The sequence below is a fragment of the Arachis ipaensis genome, chromosome B7, assembly GCF_059453495.1.
Source record: "Arachis ipaensis isolate K30076 ecotype BB chromosome B7, ASM5945349v1, whole genome shotgun sequence".
Classification (NCBI taxonomy): domain Eukaryota; kingdom Viridiplantae; phylum Streptophyta; class Magnoliopsida; order Fabales; family Fabaceae; genus Arachis; species Arachis ipaensis.
In genome coordinates, this window is record NC_142442.1 from 821,929 (window position 1) to 842,751 (window position 20,823).

General features: G+C 32.0%; 1 protein-coding gene and 1 pseudogene across 1 annotated transcript; both read right to left on the bottom strand.

Annotated features, from left to right (window-relative positions):
- Positions 1–981: 981 nt before the first annotated feature.
- Positions 982–5,655, bottom strand: LOC107640869 (uncharacterized). The gene is made up of 3 exons (XM_088493370.1): positions 4,144–5,655; positions 3,879–4,038; positions 982–3,014 (listed from the first exon to the last, which is right to left on the bottom strand). Exons 1-3 carry the CDS (start codon positions 5,653–5,655, stop codon positions 982–984), a joined length of 3,705 nt encoding a protein of 1,234 aa, XP_088349496.1.
- Positions 5,656–8,187: 2,532 nt separating this feature from the next.
- On the bottom strand, positions 8,188–8,886 carry LOC107606412 (CBS domain-containing protein CBSX2, chloroplastic pseudogene; annotated as a pseudogene).
- Positions 8,887–20,823: the final 11,937 nt, after the last annotated feature.

Here is a 20,823-nt window from a genome sequence, read left to right on the forward strand (position 1 = left end):
TTTTAACAAAATAATGGCGCCCAAACATGCACATAATATATTTGATATAAGATATTATTTATTAAGAGTTGTTTGCTTGCTTGCTTGCTTGTGTTTAAAACTTTAAATGAGAATGGATCGTTCCAAATTAAAGGTGACAGCATCAAGTGATTGTATGGTACTTTTTCTTATATATAATAAATGACACAAAAGCAAAAATTTTTTTTACTTGGATGCAAAGCAATGCATTCATCATAAGTCTTGTGAAGTAGCCTTGTTATTGCACAAAACCAAAATGAATGCGAAAGATCCAAATTATAACAAACAAGTTTGCAACTAATACTGACAAGTAGAAACAACTATGCTACTAGTGCAATAGGAGAATGAAAACAAGAGACCATTTTATCAATGGATATAACTATTGATTTGCCAATTCCACAAAACACCCTCAAGATTTTTAAATATATGATAGCATGCAATATCAACTAAACTGGCACTTATGAACTTAATTGAAGAGTATACAGAAGCCTAGCTCAAGCAAGTCTACATAACTACTATATGAAGTTTAGTTTCTCACAAACAAGTTCTTAACCACGTTCTGTTTCTAACATCTATGCTCTGTACTAAACATTGAAAGTCATGTAGAATGAGCTTCATTGGAAGATTGCTAATGTAACGAAGAGCAGAGATAAATTTAAGCATTTGAGAATTAGCTCTTCACGGTGTAAAATGATACCAAGCTTAAAATTCAAGTGAATTACAAAAATGATAATTATAAGAAAAGAAGAAGGTTGGTGATGTACTCTCAGGTCATTCAAAGTAATGGAAGAAGAATTGATAAGAAGTGAAAAAAGAGAATGATTGATTAAAAGAACCACACAGGAGTACTGGGTACCAATTACAATATATATAGCAAAAGGGAAAATAAATTACTAACTAATAGTGCTATAATTATGTCTAACAAATTAACCAACTTGACAGCTATACAAAAAACAAACTCTATTATGTTACATCCCCCCGCAAGCTGGTATTACGTGGTTTGTGCAAATCAAGTAATCCCAGCTTGGAAAGCAAATGAGAGAATGGTCCTGGAGGAAGGGATTTAGTGAATAGATCAGCCGGTTGTTCACTGGAGACAACGTGCCTAAGATTAGAAACCCCTTCTTTGAACTTGTTTCGAGCCACATGACAATCAACCTCAACATGCTTGGTTCTTTCATGAAAGACAGGATTTGAAGCAATATAGATAGCAGATTTATTATCACAGAAGATATCAACCGGAAGAGGAGGAAGAATGTTGAATTCTTTTAGTAGTTTGAGTAACCAAACGAGTTCACAAGTGCCATTAGCAAGGGCGCGATATTCTGCTTCTGAGGACGACCTTGAAACTGTAGCCTGCTTCTTACTCTTCCAAGAAATAAGAGTTTGGTCAAGGAAGAAACAATAACCACTGATGGATTTTCGGGTGTCTTTACAAGCCCCCCAATCAGAATCCGTGTAACCAGATAGTGTGAAAGAATTGTTGACAGAGAAAAATAAGCCAGTTGCTGGTGATTGTTTTAGATACCGGATGATCCTATAGGCAGCCTTCAAGTGGGCATCAGTTGGTGAATCCATGAACTGAGATAGGCATCCAACAGAGTAGCTGAGATCTGGTCTTGTGTTAGTAAGGTACAGAAGTCTGCCCACCAATCTACGATAGATGGTTGCATCAGGAAGAGGGGAGCCTGAAGCCTTAGACAGAGAAGTAGTGTACTCCATAGGAGTAGATGCTGGTTTTGCACCAAGCAAACCGCAGTCTGTGATCAAATCCAATGCATACTTTCTTTGATACAGTGCAATACCAGCATTGCTTCGTGCTACCTCCATCCCAATAAAGAACTTAAGAAGGCCAAGGTCTTTAATTTTGAACTTATCATCCAAAAACATTTTGACAGCTTGAATTTCACTCAAATCATCTCCAGCTAACACAAGATCATCAACATAAACAAGAATAGCTGTGAAACTTGTACCTGTGGATTTGGTAAAAAGCGAGTGATCATTTTCAGATGGAGTAAACCCCAGATCAGCAAGTGCAGCAGACAACTTGATGTTCCATTGGCGACTAGCTTGTTTCAAACCGTACAAAGATTTTGTCAACTTGCAGACTAAGTTTGGATCGGAACACTGCAACCCCTTTGGAAGTTTCATATAAACGTCCTCATGTAGGTCTCCATGGAGAAAAGCTGTATTCACATCAAGTTGATGAAGATGCCAATTCTTTGCTGCTGCAACGGTAAGAAGAACACGCACAGTGCTCATTTTCACAACGGGACTAAAGGTGTCAATGTAATCAACTCCAGGAATTTGAGTGAAGCCTTGGGCAACAAGACGTGCCTTATGCCTCTCGATAGTGCCATCTGGGTTGAATTTTGTGCGAAAAATCCACTTACAACCAACTGCATTCTTTCCAGGAGGAAGAGAAGTGATGATCCAGGTTTTGTTTTGCTCAAGAGCAGTGAGTTCTGCCTCAATAGCCTTCCTCCAACAATCATGCATAACAGCCTCAGAATAGTGTTTGGGGTCCGGGTTATTTATGAGAGCAAAAGTGAAGGCCTGGTGCTTGGGAGTGAACAATGAATATGACAAATGGTGAGAAAGGGGATACTTACATGTTGAAGGTAATTGGGCCGCATTGATTGGATCTCTATGTGATGAAATATGGAAACAATGAAAATCTTTAAGATAAGAGGGTGTTTTTCTTTCTCGTTCAGACCTTCTCAAAACTGGTGCAGCAGATTGTGACTCAATATGTATGGATGAATGTTCCAATGGTGCCAATGCAGATGCTGATTCTAAGGTGGCGGGTGATGCAGAATCTATTATATCATGAAGAGATGCCATGGGTGATGTAGAAGTGGCAGATGAATCAGGTGTAGTGTGTATGGTGTGAGGTGCAATTATGCCATGAGTATGCTCATATGAAGAAGTATGTGCAGAGTTATTATAAAAGAATGCAAAAGGGTCAAAATTGGATGATTCAATTGAAGGCTGATCTATAGAAAAATCAGTGCTTGGTATTTGTTTGAATGGAAAATAGTGTTCATAAAATTCAGTGTTTCTTGATATAAAAATTTCTTTGGATTTTAAATCAAACAAAATGGACCCTTTTGTTCCTAATTGATAACCAAGAAAAACACATTTTCTAGCTCTAGGATCTAATTTTCTTCTATTAGTACTCAAAGTGGTAGCAAAAACAAGACAACCAAACACCTTGAGATGAGTCAAATCTGGTTTATTCTTGAAAAGTGCCTCATAAGGCGTTTGATGATTCAAGAAGGTGCTTGGTAGTCTATTTATTAAATGTACTGAATGTTGCATAGCATAGTGCCAAAAACATTTTGGCACATTAGAATGAAACAAAAGTGCTCTTGCAATATTCAGTATATGTTGATGCTTCCTCTCAACAATTCCATTTTGTTGAGGAGTTTCAACACAAGATGTTTGATGTAATATTCCTTTTGAGTTATAGAAGGAGTTCATTTTAAATTCCATCCCATTATCTGTTCTAATTTGTTTCACAACTTTATGAAATTGAGTTTGCACCATTTGAACAAAATTTTCTACTAGCACTCTAGTTTCGGATTTTAGTTTCATGCAATAAATCCAAGTAAACCTCGTTTTATCTTCTACAATTGTAAGAAAATATTTATGGCCAGCAGTAGATAAAAGTGAGAGTGGTCCCCAAATATCTATATGTAACAAATCAAAAATATTTTCTGATTGTGTATTACTAATGGGAAAAGACAATTTCTTTTGTCTAACCAAGTGGCAAGAATCACAAACATGAGATGATGAAATGCATTCAATAAATGGAAATGTATTTTTCATGATTGACATTCTTTTGGATGGTAAATGACCTAGTCTAGCATGCCATAGAGTTCCTAAATCTTGCTGCACCGTGACATTTACAGAATGTGTGTTAACTTCTGGTGTAGTTAGTTTCCAAGGTTGAGCATCCATCACATAAAGATCACCAATGACTTTAGCTTGCCCAATCATCTTCAATGATGGGAGTACCTGTATCTCACAAAAAGAATCAGTAAATTTTAATTCACAATGTAATGACTTTGTGAGTTTAGACACTGAAATCAAATTATATTTAAAGTGAGGTATGAATAAAACATTGGTAAGAATCAAATGTTTAGAGAGTTGCACAGTGCCGCAAATATTTGTTGTAGTGGTAGAACCATCAGGTAGATTTACTAAAACTGGTCTCATATAATGAAAAGTTTTGAAAGACTCTTGAATATAGGATGCATGATCAGTAGCTCCACTGTCAAGTATCCAAGAAGTTTTAGTAAAATTTGATGATACACTCAAACAATGCCTACCTTTTGGTTGAGTAAGGGTGGCCGAAGAAGTAATGTGGTTTACACTATTTGAAGTTGGCATGCGTGGTTGTTGAAGGAGTACTAGTAAGGTTTCCTTCTGATCTGGAGTCAACACAAGTACTGTATCATCGCTCCTTTTATCCTGGTTAGAATCAGCAATCTCAGCACCAGAATTCTCAACTATCTCGTCAGTGCTAAGTTGATTGGCCACTCGCTGCTTTTGGTGAGTAGGAAAGCCATTTTTCTTATAGCATGTCTCTGCTAAATGACCAATTCGATTACAGTAGCTACAAAACTTTGAAGTGTAGCCTCGACTATAAAATTTTTGATTTCCTCCTCTGCCGGAATTTCGTCCACGTCCTCTGCCTCTTTCAGAAAATGAACCACCACAAATTGAACCGCCTCCAGAAAATGAACCGCCTCCAGTTGAGGTTTGCACCTCTAAAGAGTTAGTCACTATGTTGCTATTTGACAGGTCACAATTCAATTCTTGCTCTTGTTGGGTTAACATAGATAGTACTGTGTTGATTTCAGGTAACGGCTTCATTAACATGATTTGTGATTTAACATTTGAATATTGCTCATTCAATCCTTTTAAGAATTTGACAACATATTCCTCAGAAGCATAGTCTCGAACAATTTGTAATCCACATGAACATCCATTAACACAAGCAACACAACTAGGAATAGCACGTAAATTTTCTAATTCTCCCCAAATAGCTTTCAACATAGCAAAGTAAGAGGTAACAGTAAGATCACCTTGTTTGAGTGCATAAAATTCTTCTTTTAACGCACCAACTCGAAAGACATCTCCCTGTGAGTAACGACGTTTTAAATCATTCCACAAGTCTAGAGCTGAGCTAATCCACATCACGCTCTTAGCGATTTCAGGGCTGAGAGAGAGGTTGATCCAAGAGAGGAGAAAATTGTTACACCTATCCCATGCTTCAAAATTAGGATCACCTTCACCTGGTTTTAGAATGGATCCATCGAGGAATTTCACCTTGTTCTTCGATCTGAGTGCTCTCCACATATCGTGCGACCACTGATAATAATTTTGAGGTGTCAACTTAAGTGGAATTAGGGCCAAACCAGGACTTTCTCCTGGATGAAGAAAATAAGGGCTAATCGGATCAGAAATTGCAGAAGAGGAACTAAATCTGCCAAGATGTGCCTGGAACTGAGAGAATTGACGCATGAAAGCGGTGAAATTCTCAAAATCTGCAGCGGAATTTGATGAAGGGCTTGCATTCGGATTAGCTAAATTATCTGCCATAGTTGGATCTTCTCGCTCTGATACCATGTAAAATGATACCAAGCTTAAAATTCAAGTGAATTACAAAAATGATAATTATAAGAAAAGAAGAAGGTTGGTGATGTACTCTCAGGTCATTCAAAGTAATGGAAGAAGAATTGATAAGAAGTGAAAAGAGAGAATGATTGATTAAAAGAACCACACAGAAGTACTGGGTACCAATTACAATATATATAGCAAAAGGAAAAATAAATTACTAACTAATAGTGCTATAATTATGTCTAACAAATTAACCAACTTGACAGCTATACAAAAAACAAACTCTATTATGTTACAGAGAGCTGTAATAGTCAAGTTGCACATCTCTGGCTATGTCCATACACAATCAGGCGATCATTTTTTCAAAGCATTAAGTGATGATGAACATGGTTGGAACTCGAAAACCTTAGCTGCTATTCTTGAAATAGTTAGTGCTTATTCTTCAAATTCTTTTTTATTTATGCGTAGTTTGATAATTATTTTTTGTCTGATATTCATTTAAGTAAACAAATTTGATAAAAGACTTGCACAAGTAATTAAATGATGAACGGACCAAAATGGAGTTAAAAGAGCTCTTTGTCCATTCAAATCACTAAATTACGTTAGGTGGCATAGCTTTAATCTGAAATGCATATTTTCCTAGTCGCTCATTAAAAATATTCGAAAGAAAATATTTGGAGATTGATATTTAGTTATTTAATTTTACTTTGTGATTCTGCTAATAAATATATTTTGTGAAAATCACTCCAATAATTTCTTTTAGATACAAAAATCTAAATGAAACATGCTCTTGATTTTCAATTTTCCCCTTGATTTTTTTTTAATGTTTTTTACTGAATCTAAAATGTTACTTTCACCCAAATTGATATATATATATATAATTTTGTTGAGACATGTCAACTTTTTCTTTTTATTACTTTAGGTCAAGCGAATATAAAGAAATGTCTTATCCACATTGATTAGTGTTTAGGTTAATTGTGTGATATGTCCAGTATTCAGAGTGAGAACAAAACGTGTTGGTATCGTACTTGAGATATATCTAACATGGAGATATAGAAAGCTTTATCGTGTGTAAGAAATAGATCCTATAAATTAAGGAAAAGTATATGGAACTAAAAGGTGATCAGCCAAAAAGTAAACAAAACTGTTTAATTAGAACCACTTTTTGAATAATATGTTTGAAAACTGCTCCTAGAATTACGGAACACAAATCAAAACCCAATTTTTTATGAAGCCCAAACACTTTTTGGCTGATATGCTTTTGGTTTCCTAGTTGTTCTCATAAATTAAATATTTAGCACCAAATATTTTAAAGTGCAACGCGTTTAACTAAGTACAATTTTTGGAGAATACATGATATTACAATTCTACTATATGATGACATAATTTATTTATTGGTTTGACCTTTTGTTTTTTAATTAGCTATAACACATATAAAAAGATATATGACAAACTATAAAACATATATTTAAGGAACAGAACAAAAAGCAGAGTATAATAATGATTTTTTAGTTATTAACAATAAATGCTAAAACTGTGCTTTGAAAGATGGCAGATGTTCCATAAAAGCGCATAAAATATCTTTTTGTAAAAACGTTTACGTGTCGTATTATTATTAGATGTATTAATGAATTAGTTATTTTTAAATTTTTTAATAAATCAGAATAAAATCAAGAGATTAGGGTTACGATTTTTTTTCTATGGACTTAACTGTATTTTTAAATATTTAGGAATTTAAATGTTCGCAAAATAAAGGTCAGAGATATATTTATTTTTTTATCAAAAAATTTAAATATGATTCAGTTTAGATTGTATAAATCGATCGGATCGAATAATTATAATGTGAACAATTAGGTTTATTATTGTTGTTATAATAAACCGATTTTATTCTGATTTATTAAAAAACAAATTATTAACCAATTTAATAAAGACGTCTAATAATAACATAACACATATAAACGTCTTTAAAAAAGATATTTTTAGTGTCTTTATCAAAGTAATTCCTTAAAATATAGGTTGAGAAAAGCAATAATAATGAAGCCATTTTGTTAATAATCCTGAAAGTAGAGCCTGCATGCATGCATGCATGCATAATCTATTATCATTGCATATGTATCTTTTTACTCTTTTCACGTCAATGGTATGTAGGATCAAAAGAAGAGTTCACATTATGACTTTAACCTGAAATTCCCACTTAATCTAATCATGAATCTTCCTTCTGTATATTCATGATATACACATTTACTCATTTTACCATTATGGGGTTGATCATTGGTTTGCTTAAATTTTTTAACTTGGACCTCCCCTGAACATATTCCCACTAATTCACTAAGCAGGATTGAATTGATTCAGAATTTGAGTAAAATGGATAAAATTTAAAGATTATATACCGATAAAACTATGAAAGAATAAAAAAAAAATAAAAATTTTTTATTATTAATTGATAAAATTAAATTAAATTATAAATTATGTAAATAAAACTAAATATATATAAAGTATTGGCCTATGAAAGATAAAAGTAAATATAATAAAAAAACATTGTCAAACTATCTTGATCTGGCCGGTATGTTTTGATAGCAGAGCTGCCTTAACGATATTTCCCCTTGTAATGAGTCCAACAAGCTTCCCATCGTTGTCTACCACAGGTAGTCGACGATATTTGGTTTCAAGCAAGAGCCTAGCAGCATCCTCCAGACTAGTAGATTCTTCAACAACAAGTGGAGTTGGCGTCATTAGGTCACCAACAATTTTTCCATTACTCTTACTAAGCACTTTTTGTATCTCATTAAATGTTTTCCAAGACCTACCAACATCAGGAAACAAGTTTGCTTCACTTTGAGGACCGCCTGATATAGAATCAATTGCTAGCAAGTCATAATCTGAAACAACTCCAACCAAATTCCAGTCCTCGTCGATCACTGGAAGACCACTGATCCTGTTGTTGACGAGTGCCTCCAAAGCTTCGTCAACGGTAGTGGAGGGCTTCACAACGTGCAAATCATCTTTCGTTATCATCAAATCACCAACTGTGTAACTGCCATTCCCGCGCGGAGATGAATTGATTGTTGGGCCTGGGATTGGGCCAGGGCCCGAAGAAACTGGGCGAAACGCAGCTGAGGACAATGAACGTCGTCGTTTTGGGATGGCGGATAAAGGAAGAAACTCGCCGCATTGAGGAGGGAAAAGGGAGCGAAGCGGAGCAACAACAGGGAGTGTGTTGATCAAAGGAATGGAACTCATGTCGATGATTTTTCTGAAAAATATGAAGATATGTAAATTGAAAAAACAAAATGAGAAAATTCAAAGAAGAATGGTTGAATAATGAATGAATTGTGAAATCTGAAAAGAAGACGTGAACGTACCTTACTTTTCAGATTTTTCGTTGAAACTAGGAAAGAATAACAAAAGACAAGACGAAGAACTTTTATTGTTAATTGATTAAATTGAATTATAAATTATGAAGGTAAAACTAAATATATATAGAGTATTGTCTATAAAAAGATAAAAATAAATATAAGATAAGATAAAAAGATAGTATAAAGATAAAATAAGATAATAAAAATTAAAATTAAATTGAATTTATGTATTTTGTTGAATTGAATTTGTACTTTATTGTTGTCATAGATTAAGGTAGAAGAATAATTTAATATATATATAAATCAAATATTATGTAAAACATTTAAATAAAATAATAAAAAATTAAATTATTATAAATTTATTTTGTCATTTATATTTTAAATTTTATATTTTTAAATTATAATTTTTTTATAGCAAAATTTTTTTATTTAAACAAATTTATTAAATTATTGTTGATTATATATTTAAAAATTTGGGTAATATATCAAAACTATATTAATAATAATAATAAATAAAATGTATACTCATACTATACGTATATTAAAAATTATTCATTAAATCAATTATTTATATAAAATATATATTAACTCGCAGATTAAAAAATCAAGGCTCTTCTCAGAAGCATACTAACGGGTGAGAAAGAGAGGATTATGCAAGTAACTAAGTAAAGTAAAGTCATTCTATAAAAAATAAAATAAAATAAAATAATAAATTTGGGAGAGTTTGATATATATTTCTGAGAAGAGTAAACTTTGTCAGTATTTGTGTCAAGATGTGTTTTTACACTGGTCAATTTGGGGGGTGATGCAGCTTTTCTCAAAGTAAATTTTTTCACTACATTTAACGTTTTATATATTTCTAGATTTAATTGCATAATAATGTCTCATTTTTATTTGAAATATCATCTAAAAAAATAAATTTAATTAAATACTGATTAATATAAAATGTTTATCATAGTGAAATTTTTATATAATTAATGAATAAAAATTAAACTGTACTCTGTTTTAATGTTACTTAATTTACCTTTTGGTGATTGTGGAAAGCTTTGGTGGTGAAAAAGGGCATTTCATTTTTCCTTTGTGAGCTAGAAATGGCTATTAGAGAATCACCCCCATAATGGTGAAAGTTTCAATCAGCAATTGATGAAATTGCAAAAAATTGAATCCTTAACTTTTCTGGTTGGGGCCAAAATTTATCCTTACATGGTACAATTCGGTGTTAAATACGACACTGGAATTAAGGTATGTACTACAAATTGAACATGCCAACATGGCAATAACTCTTGAATGCTCTGTCTCTCACCATTTTTCTTTTTTCTTTCTTTTTCTCTCTCTATCTCTTTCTGAGCATCACACTAGTACATAGTTGTATTTTTCAAACCCATTAACAGAACCAGAACTAACACATTATTTGGATATAAGATAAAAAATAAAAAAAAAATATTTTTTTGTGTGTATTATTTGAATGAAAAAAAATAAATAAAAAAATTATTTGAATGAAATATATATATATATATATATATATATATATATATATTAAAATAAAATTATATTAATATTTTTATTTATATTATATATAAATTATAATTTATTAATATATTTAAGTCATTTAAAAAAAATAATCTATATTAAAAGTTAACAAAATTTTAACATATTATTTTTATTAATAATTAATATTTTTTAAAAATTATCCTTTTCTATTATTGGCTAGACACGGTTTTTGAATTTTGAAAGAGAATGAAATGGGACATTTTTATTTCTTTGTTAAGTAAAAGGCAAATTTATAATTTTATCATTATTGGCCCCTTCTCCATTAATTGTCACTTGTCAGTCCATATTTGAAGAGAAAAATTTTAAATGGGCCCAGATCACTTTAAAAAGTAGCTTGGTAATAAATAACAGAGTTTTATCTGTATGCAGTGAAATGCAATGCTTCTGTTTTTTTCTTCAAAAAATATTGTCATCTTTCTTCCTTCCTTGCATAACGATTAAGTTCAGTCTCTTTCTCTATCGAGTGTGGCACCTTATTTAAAGACCCTCAAAGATAGGATATAGCTTATGGTGTTACATTAATGGTATCAGAGCAAAGTCGATCATAGGGATCCTATCTTAGGAGGTACGACTAATAAAACTTCTCCCTATGGTTATCCTTGAACAGGAAAACCTATAGCAAGCCGTGGACGCCCATGTGGCTCGAGCTCGAGCTCATCAAACCTAGCAAAGCACATGAAGGAGATGGCCAAGACAATGAAGGAGCAGGCCCAAGCCACCACTCTGATGGCCCAACAACTGTCCACTGGGGACAAGGATCCCAATATTCCCAGGCTGGAGGTGGGACAGACCCGTACAACTTTTGTTGACTTCAAGAAGATTGGTCCACCTGAGTTCCGTGGAGCCATCGACCCTGATATGTCAGAAGAATGGCTGACGGAAATGGAAAAGGTATTCACAATTTTTCCGTGCACTGAGGAGCAGCAAGTGAGCTACGCTACCTTCATGCTCAAAGCTGATGCCGAGTTCTGGTGGGATGGAGCAAGACGGTTGTTGGAGGATGCGGGAACAGATATCAGTTGGGCCACCTTCAAAGAAGCTTTCTACAAGAAGTACTTTCCCCTTTCTATTTGAGAGTCCAAAGAGATGGAGTTTCTTCAGCTGAGGCAAGATAGGATGAGTATTGCAGAGTACGCAGAGAAGTTAGAGAGACTCTGCAAATTTTCTGCCATGTATAAGGCTAATCCAGATGAAAAGTGGAAGGGTATGAAGTATCAAGGAGGGCTCAGGGCAGAAGTCTTAACCGCTATAACCCCACTGGAAATCCGGGAGTTCTCCTCCCTCGTTAGCAAGTGCCAGGTGATCGAAGAATGCACCAAAAAACTAGCGTCGGAAAGAAGCGAGGCTTTCAAGAAAAGACAACTGAATCAAGAATCATCTCAGCAGTCGCCGCATAAGAAGGCCTTTCTTGAGAAACCTACAGGAAGGCAACCTCAACAGGGCACGGATCGCCAAGAACCTCCCACTGATGCCTCACCAAAGACCACCGAACTCAAGGAGTGTACTTCATGTGGGAAGCAACATAGAGGTAGGTGCCTTACCGGACAAAATGTCTGCTTCCGGTGTTTTCAGCCGGGGCATATCGGCAGGGAATGCTCAGCAGTTCTCCCACCCCCTGCCAATCCACCACAGCGTCAAGGGCGAGTCTTTGCCCTCAACAGCGAGGAAATTCACGAGTCAGAAGATCGAATCAAGGATAAATGCACAATTAATGGAATCCTTTAACCATCCTAGATGATACTGGTGCTTCTCTTTCGTTCATATCTCTCTCCGCTACTAGTAAGATTAGCTAACCCATGTCCAAATCAATATGCATCCTACTAATGACCTTTATCGACCAAATTAGGATGTAGAATTTGGGGATAAATTCTTTTTTTATGGGGGTGATAATGTAATAACCACCCCTTCTAGAAACAAAATTAAATTCGAAATTTGAAAATCAGTTAGGAGATAGGCTTAGAATTTTAAATTTATGGATAGGAATCTAGTAACCACCTCGGTTTGAAATTAAAATTATCCCAACCACCCTATCCCCAAATGTATATAAATAGGGGTGCACCTATAGGTAGAAAATCACTCATCTCAAATACTAATCCTCTCCCTTCTCTCTCTACAAAGAAATAATATTCTGTATACAAACACAAGAGGCAAGCTCGAAAAAACGTTAGGAAAAAGAGTAGGAAATTATGCCTTTTTCACTTTATGTTGGCATGTAGTATGCTCTAGTTATTTTTCTTCCATTTATGCATGGTTACTATCTTTCATGTGTCTCATGGCATTAAGTACCTTTTTCTCATCCCTTATCCATATTGACCATGTTCATCTATTTTTGTCATTCATAATCTCTTGATTCATGAGTACATACCTTTCTACCATGTTTTATTTAATTATTTAGTATATCTTAATTTTATCCGATGCATTTACATGACTTTTCATATCATTATATCATCAATGTTCCTTTAATGTTGAGAGTACATACCTTTCTACCATGTTTTATTTAATTATATCATAATTTTATCCGATGCATTTACATGACTTTTCATATCATTATATCATCAATGTTCCTTTAATGTTGAGAGTACATACCTTTTTACCATGTTTTATTTAATTATATTCTAATTTTATCCGATGCATTTACATGACTTTTCATATCATTATATCATGAATATTTCTTTAATATTGAGAGTACATACCTTTCTACTATGTTTTATTTAATTATTTAGTATATCCTAATTTTATCCTGTGCATTTACATGACTTTTCATATTATCATTTATGTTCCTTTAATGTTGAGAGTACATACCTTTTACCATGTTACATTTAATTATTCAGTATATCCTAATTTTTTCCATCTTCATGAATGCTTCTTGTATGACCCTCTTTTTATGTATGCTTAAAATAACCTTGATTGTAAATTGAACTGAGGGAATGATCCTTCGGTAAGGGAAGGTGACCCCAAAGACAAGATATCGAGATGATCCCTCGGTAAGGGAGGGTGATCGATCGAGATGATCCTTCGGTAAGGGAAGGTGATCGCCAAGACATTCGAGATAAGAACCTTCGGTAAGGGAAGTGGACTTTCATTTTATACCGGTTTGAACTCAATACCCTCCATGAAAGTTATAAGTTAAAAAAGGAGAAAGCATGAATGAAAAGTTTGATGATTTTTTTTTAAGGTTTATTTATGACTATGTTGATGTTACTTAAGATGTTATCCTTCTATTCTCTTTCTATGTTCTTTCCTTTTTACCTATATGTTTTACGCTTTACAAGAGGTTCATATTACATGCCATATCATACGACGTTCTTTTAAAATCCCGCACGTGTGCTGGAGATAGATATAGAGGTGTTGCATAGCACTCCTACTGAGACGTTAGGTTCTCATCCTTTTTTTTTCCCATACTGTCTCCAGAGAAACATGGCACAGCGGATAGAGACGACGCAGTGCCCCCGAAGGCAACTTCTGAGTATGACCCCTCGAAGCACGCGTGGGTAGTTACGACCACTACTACCGTGCTCCAAACTATCTACTTTGGTCGAGAGTTCGTGGAAGGAGAACCCCAACTGCCCGTCGAGTCCTAGTTCATCTCACACAACGGAACCAGATCTTCACTGCGCGAAAAGGTGTTGGAGGAAAACCACGAATACCTCGATTCGTGAATAACTGAAGGGTCCTGATCAAGGATAGGATAGGACACAAATATGGGAGCCTCTTCGACGAAATTAGTTAGGACGTACTAGTTTCTTTCCTTTGTTTAATTACTTCTAAGCATTTTATTTTGAACCGTACTCATGGATAAGTTTATTATTTCATATTTATTATCGTTTTAGTATTGCTTGTTTTCTTCTTCACGCGCACTTCCTCCCTTCCTTGCATAACGATTAAGTTCAGTCTCTTTCTCTATCGAGTGTGGTACCTTATTTAAAGACCCTCAAAGATAGGATATAACTTAGGGTGTTACATATTTTATATGAGTGATTTAACTCTCTTTTGTTTTAAAAGCACATTTAATAGTATAATTAAAAAGTCTAATTTTTTAGTATATTCAATACGTTAAAAAATATAAAAGTTATTTTTTCATAATTTTTTAATAAATATTTTTTTATGTTTCCTTAAGATATATGTTAACAAGATTAAAATTATATTATCATTAAAAAATTTGAATAGGAAATTAATATTGTGTAAATATTATAAAAATAACACAAATATGAAATATGTTGAATGAAAATGAGACAGAAACAATTGAGTAATAATTTCAAAGCAAATTTTTTCACTACATTTAACGTTTTATATATTTCTAGATTTAATTGCATAATGTCTCATTTATATTTAAAAGCCAAGTTGAAAGCTTGTTCAGATTAGGTTGCTTTGTGTAGATGTGTTGAAAATGGGCCTAATCATTTTTTTGGTAATTATGGAAGAAATTCATTTTTGGTAATAATGGTTTTGATGAGAGAAAAATTAAGGTAAGTATGGTAAAATAGAATGGGTGTAGTTTAATATCATATTTGTGTTAGTTTGTTTTATTGTCCATTATGGATTTATTATTTATTTATAGGGATAAAATTGAAATATTTTAATATATCTGTATACGTAATATAAATTAAATGAATGAATAAATTTTTTTTAAGTTATGTAATATCATGCAACAGTTGTATATGGAGACCACACATGGATCATGAATGAGGGAGATTAATATTATTGGAAAATATATCTCTCAAAACTCATAATCAAATTAGTTTGGTGTTTACGGTAATGAATCATTAAATTGACCATGTGATATGAAATTAGTTTTTATTAATGTAGTTTTGAAAACGGTAAAATAAAAATTTAGAAAAATGAAAAAAACGAATAAAAAAAATATATTTTGAGAACAAGTAGATTCCTAATTTATATGGAAGTTATGTTTAATTTCACAACATTTAACGTTTTATATATTTCTAGATTTAATTGCATAATGTCTCATTTTTATTTAAAATATCATGTAAAAAAATAAATTTAATTAAATACTGATTAATATAAAATGTTTATCATAGTGAAATTTTTATATAATTAATGAATAAAAATTAAACTGTACTCTGTTTTAAATGTTACTTAATTTATCTTTTGGTGATTGTGGAAAGCTTTGGTGGTGAAAAAGGGCATTTCATTTTTCCTTTGTGAGCTAGAAATGGCTATTAGAGAGTCACCCCCATAATGGTGAAAGTTTCAATCAGCAATTGATGAAATTGCAAAAAATTGAATCCTTAACTTTTCTGGTTGGGGCCAAATTTTATCCTTACATGGTACAATTCGATGTTAAATACGACACTGGAATTAAGGTATGGGAAGATTTTCAAGTGTACCGTTATATCGGTGTATGAATAATTTTTAACTATTAATCTTAATTATATATGTTATATATATTTTTTATAATTAAAAATTACTGAAATACCAGTGACACTTGAAAATTTTTCTAAGGTATGTACTACAAATTGGACATGCCAACAAGGCAATAACTCTTCAATGCTCTGTCTCTCACCATTTTTCTTTTTTTCTTTCTTTTTCTCTCTCTATTTCTCTCTGAGCATCACACTAGTACATAGTTGTATTTTTCAAACCCATTAACAGAACCAGAACAAACACATTATTTGGATATAAGATGAAAAATAAAAAATAAAAAATAAAAAAAATAATTTTTTTGTGTATATTATTTGGATAAAAAATAAATAAATAAAAAAATTATTTGAATGAAATATATATCTATATATATATATTAAAATAAAATTATATTAATATTCTTATTTATATTATATATAAATTATAATTTATTAATATATTTAAGTTATTTAAAAAAATAATCTAAATTAAAAGTTAACAAAATTTTAACATATTATTTTTATTAATAATTAATATTTTTTTAAAATTATCCTTTTCTATTAATGGCTAGACACGGTTTTTGAATTTTAAAAGAGAATGAAGTGGAACATTTTTATTTCTTTGTTAAGTAAAAGGTAAATTTATAATTTTATCATTATTGACTTCTTCTCCATTAATTGTCACTTATCAGTCCATATTTCAAGAAAAAAATTTTAAATGGGCCAGATCACTTTAAAAAGCAGCTTGAAATGCAATGCTTCTATTTTTTTCTTCAAAAAATATTGTCATCTTCTTAGTGGAATTTAAGAATCTCTTCTCCAAAGTTCTTGTTTTAGGGCATGAGGTCTGTGATCATTTCTGTCTCTTGACTGTTTTTCAAATCAATTAGTGGTATTTGTTCTTGTTTACTATAATAATTAAAATAAATACAATTAAGTTGCTCTTAAAAGAAAAAAAAAAAAACACTTCTGAAGATGCATTGGAAATGAGGGGAGAGCAATATTCTATTATTATTCTTGCTGAAAATTTATTAAAGAATAAAGTATCGTTTTTGTCTTCAACGTTTGGGGTAAGTCTTCTTTGTGTCCCTAACGTTTAAATCGTCCTATTTGTATCCTTAACGTTTATAAAAGTGATTCAATGTTATCCTACTATCAATTATACTAACAAATCAGATTATATTTTTCAATTATTCTCACTTGGATGTATTCATTCTTAATTAGGTCTCACTTGAATGTGTTCGATTTTAATATTATACCCACTATTTGTGTTTAGATTCAATTATGTCCCTAGAAAAGTGAATTATGTAAATGTTGTAAGAATTAGTTTCAACATTTGATGAGCTATTTTTCGGAGTAGATCATTGATTCTATCCCAAACATTTGTATTCTAACTTCAAGAAGAGATTTTTAAAACTCAAATTAAAGCGCTCACGATGTGTAATTGACGACAGGATAACATTGAATCACTTTTACAAATGTTAGGGATACAAATAGAACCATTTAAATGTTAGGGACACAAATAAGATTTACCCCAAACATTGGGGACAAAAATGATATTTTACTCTTTATTAAATTAAGCCATGCTTTATTAGTTTATTAACATAGTTTTCTTATTTTACAACATAATTATCATTTTCATTTTCATTTTCTTTTTCCTTTTGTGGTAATATATAAATAAAACCTTAATTTTTATTCACTCAAAATATCCTTGGAGTGCAAAAGAGAGTCACCTCGCCAATGAGTAATAACTCAAATGACATAATCTCCCATACTTAATTAAGAGGTTGCGAATTCGAGTCTCCTATATTTGGTAAAAAAAAAAAAATAGTCACCCCCCATAATGGTGAAAGTTTCAATCAGCAATGTTATTCCTTTGTTAATAACCTTCCTATAATTTATTGAAAGTCAAACTAGGTTGGATGGATCATAATTAATGATTCACCAAACTTATTTTCAGATTTATGTACCTTTCAGTGCAATTAGGTAGAGCAGGTTCAGTTCCCTCCATAAAAATTGAATGAGATTACTATTAAGTCAACCTAACAAATTAGATTAATGACTCTGTTGGAAATTTGATTAAGATATTTGGCACCTTTGATAATGTGGATATTAGAATAACCGTATTTGGCCATCAGAAAACGTTAAGCACAAAAACAAAAGAAACAATGCTAAATAATTAGTAATGCTTTATTATGTGTGTTGTTTTATGAACAACATATGCATTACTTCCTTTCCTATATAAAACCCCAACTCCTTCAACACACACACAACAACTCCTTCTTCTTCAGAAATCCACACAACAACACTACTTTGAGTCACCTCCTTCTATACACGCCCCTCCCCTCAAGCCGCTAAAGGCCTCACCACAACACTAACTCCCCCTCACCACTAATTCTCAGCCGCCCACCACCTCCCATATTGCTCAGCCAACGTCTGCCACCACTGATGAGCATCTGGCGGCTGATGAGCATCAGTGTTGCCAGGCGCCTGGGTGAGCAACATCGTGGGAGCAGACCAAAAGAATATGCCAGTACCCCTTCTTCTCCACCTTGATGCTCAGCCACCCGCCACCATTGATTTTATGCATTGGCTGATGAGCATGATTGGTGCCAGGCATTTGCTTCATTGATTTTATTTTTTTTGTTCCCTTAATGTGCTTGTTGTAGGAATCTGCTTCATTGAACTCATTCAAAAGCTTTTCTGTTCTACATATTTTTTTTGTATGAATTTGTTTCATTGACTTCATTCAAGTTTTTTTGTTGCTTCTGTTTAATTGGCTGTCTGAATTTTTTTAGGGTTTTGTTTCAAGAGGGTTAAAGAATTTTGGAATTTGTTTTTATGGTAATGATTTCAATTTCTGTGTTTGTGATTCTGTTCATGATGTTTTAGTTCTATTTTTGTTTTATTTTTTATTTTCAAGAGATGAAGCTGAGTTCTCATGGAATTTGTTTAATGACAACTTGTTTTGCTCCTCTCATAATCTCTGTCATAAGATGGATATATTTTTTTTATTTGCTTTAACTTAAACCTTTTTTCTGTGGCCATAGGAAAACAACTTGGTGACATTGATTATTGGAGTAAACCATGTTCTTCGTGCTTTTGATCTATATTTATTTATATACAAAACCAGTATCATTGCACCAAAATAAATTTCAATACTTTTAAAGTAAACTCTAAGAAGATTGTGAAATTTAAGGATTTGAGAATGAACTGAAAGATGAAGGTGCAATTTTGATCAGCAAGACATTGGAAGAGAGTCATAGCACTTGAAGTTGATTTCAGCACGAATTCAATTACTAGGTCCAGAGTTCGAGCTTTGAAGGGATAGAGAACTTGAAGGATATATTTAAAAATTCACTTGATATGTTAGATATGTACTTTGGATGAGATCCTGAAAGAGAAGACATTGATGAGGATTCCTAAAAAGATGCTGACCCCAATGAACTGTAATCAGAACTCAAAGGCTTTGATATTTAAGAAGATTTATAAGACATAGGCATCTATTTTTTATATTAAATTGATTTGTTGTGATGATCTATTGTATTTTAGAATTCTGAATTCCATATTTCTCTGTCTCAAAATTTTTAAAGCTTACCAGTTATATGCATATGTCTGACAAGACAAGAAATGATATTAGCTTTAGAATCTTTTGGGCTCAATTATGCTTTTTTTGTGTCTGTTCTTTATCTTTGGTTGGTTGATCTATTTTCTTTCTTTTATATTAATCTAATTGATACATATGCATATAATCTTAAGAGTTATAGACTAGATGATTGCTACTTTGTTGGTGGCTTTGTTTAATAATCAAGTAGAATTTAAAATACCTAATATCTGCTCCTTCGTTATCTATTTTTTTTTTAAATACCCTTCCCTCTGTTATACATAACCATGGGTTTGAACTTTTAAGGCCATGTAGTAGAAATAATTTTTCAAAGTATGCTAAACATGTTTCAAACTCTACGTACCATGAACAATAAGGATATTGATGAATTGAATCCGAACATTATGTGCCATGAACAATAATATATATATTTTTGAAGCATATCACTTTTATTATATAAAAATAACTTAGATATCTTTAAGTTATAATTGTGTTTAAAAAAGGCATTTGTCTATGATATTTTTTGGAAGACTCCCTAACAAGTAAATTGTAAGATAAGAAGTCAAGAAACCTCATATCAAAAGAAAAAGGTCACGAAACCAATAATTAAAAACTATTTACGCATATGATCATAATGAGAAGAGTAAGATTGAATTATGGTTATATTGATTTGCAAACCCTCTTACTAAAATGCTTGATAAGACATGTGTAGTTTTAAAAATACTATTTGTACGTTAAATTTAGTTATTAAAATTAATTATTATATATTTATAAATATATAAGTATATGTATAATTTAATTTATTTTTAATATATATTTTATATTTTTTTATTTTATATTAGTAATTAATTTTAGTGACTGATTTTAATATATACATAATACGATTGATATTTAATATATTTTGCACTCCATTGCATTCGTCGAGACTATTAATAATTTCTTTTAGATACAAAAATCTAAATGAAACATGCTCTTGATTTTCAATTATCCCCTTGATTTTTTGTTTTTTTTTTAATGTTTTTTACTGAATCTAAAATGTTACTTTCACCCAAATTGATATATATAATTTTGATGAGACATGTCAACCTTTTCTTTTTATTACTTTAGGACAAGCGAATATAAAGAAATGTCTTATCCACATTGATCAGTGTTTAGGTTAATTGTGTGATATGTCTACGTATCGGACACATTTTAGACACAACACTCACTGACACTTGTCCGACACGCGTGTTTACTGTGTTCAAACTGTATCTTAATAAAAAATAAAAAAATTTTCTCTAGACACATTTAGACACACCTAAATATCATT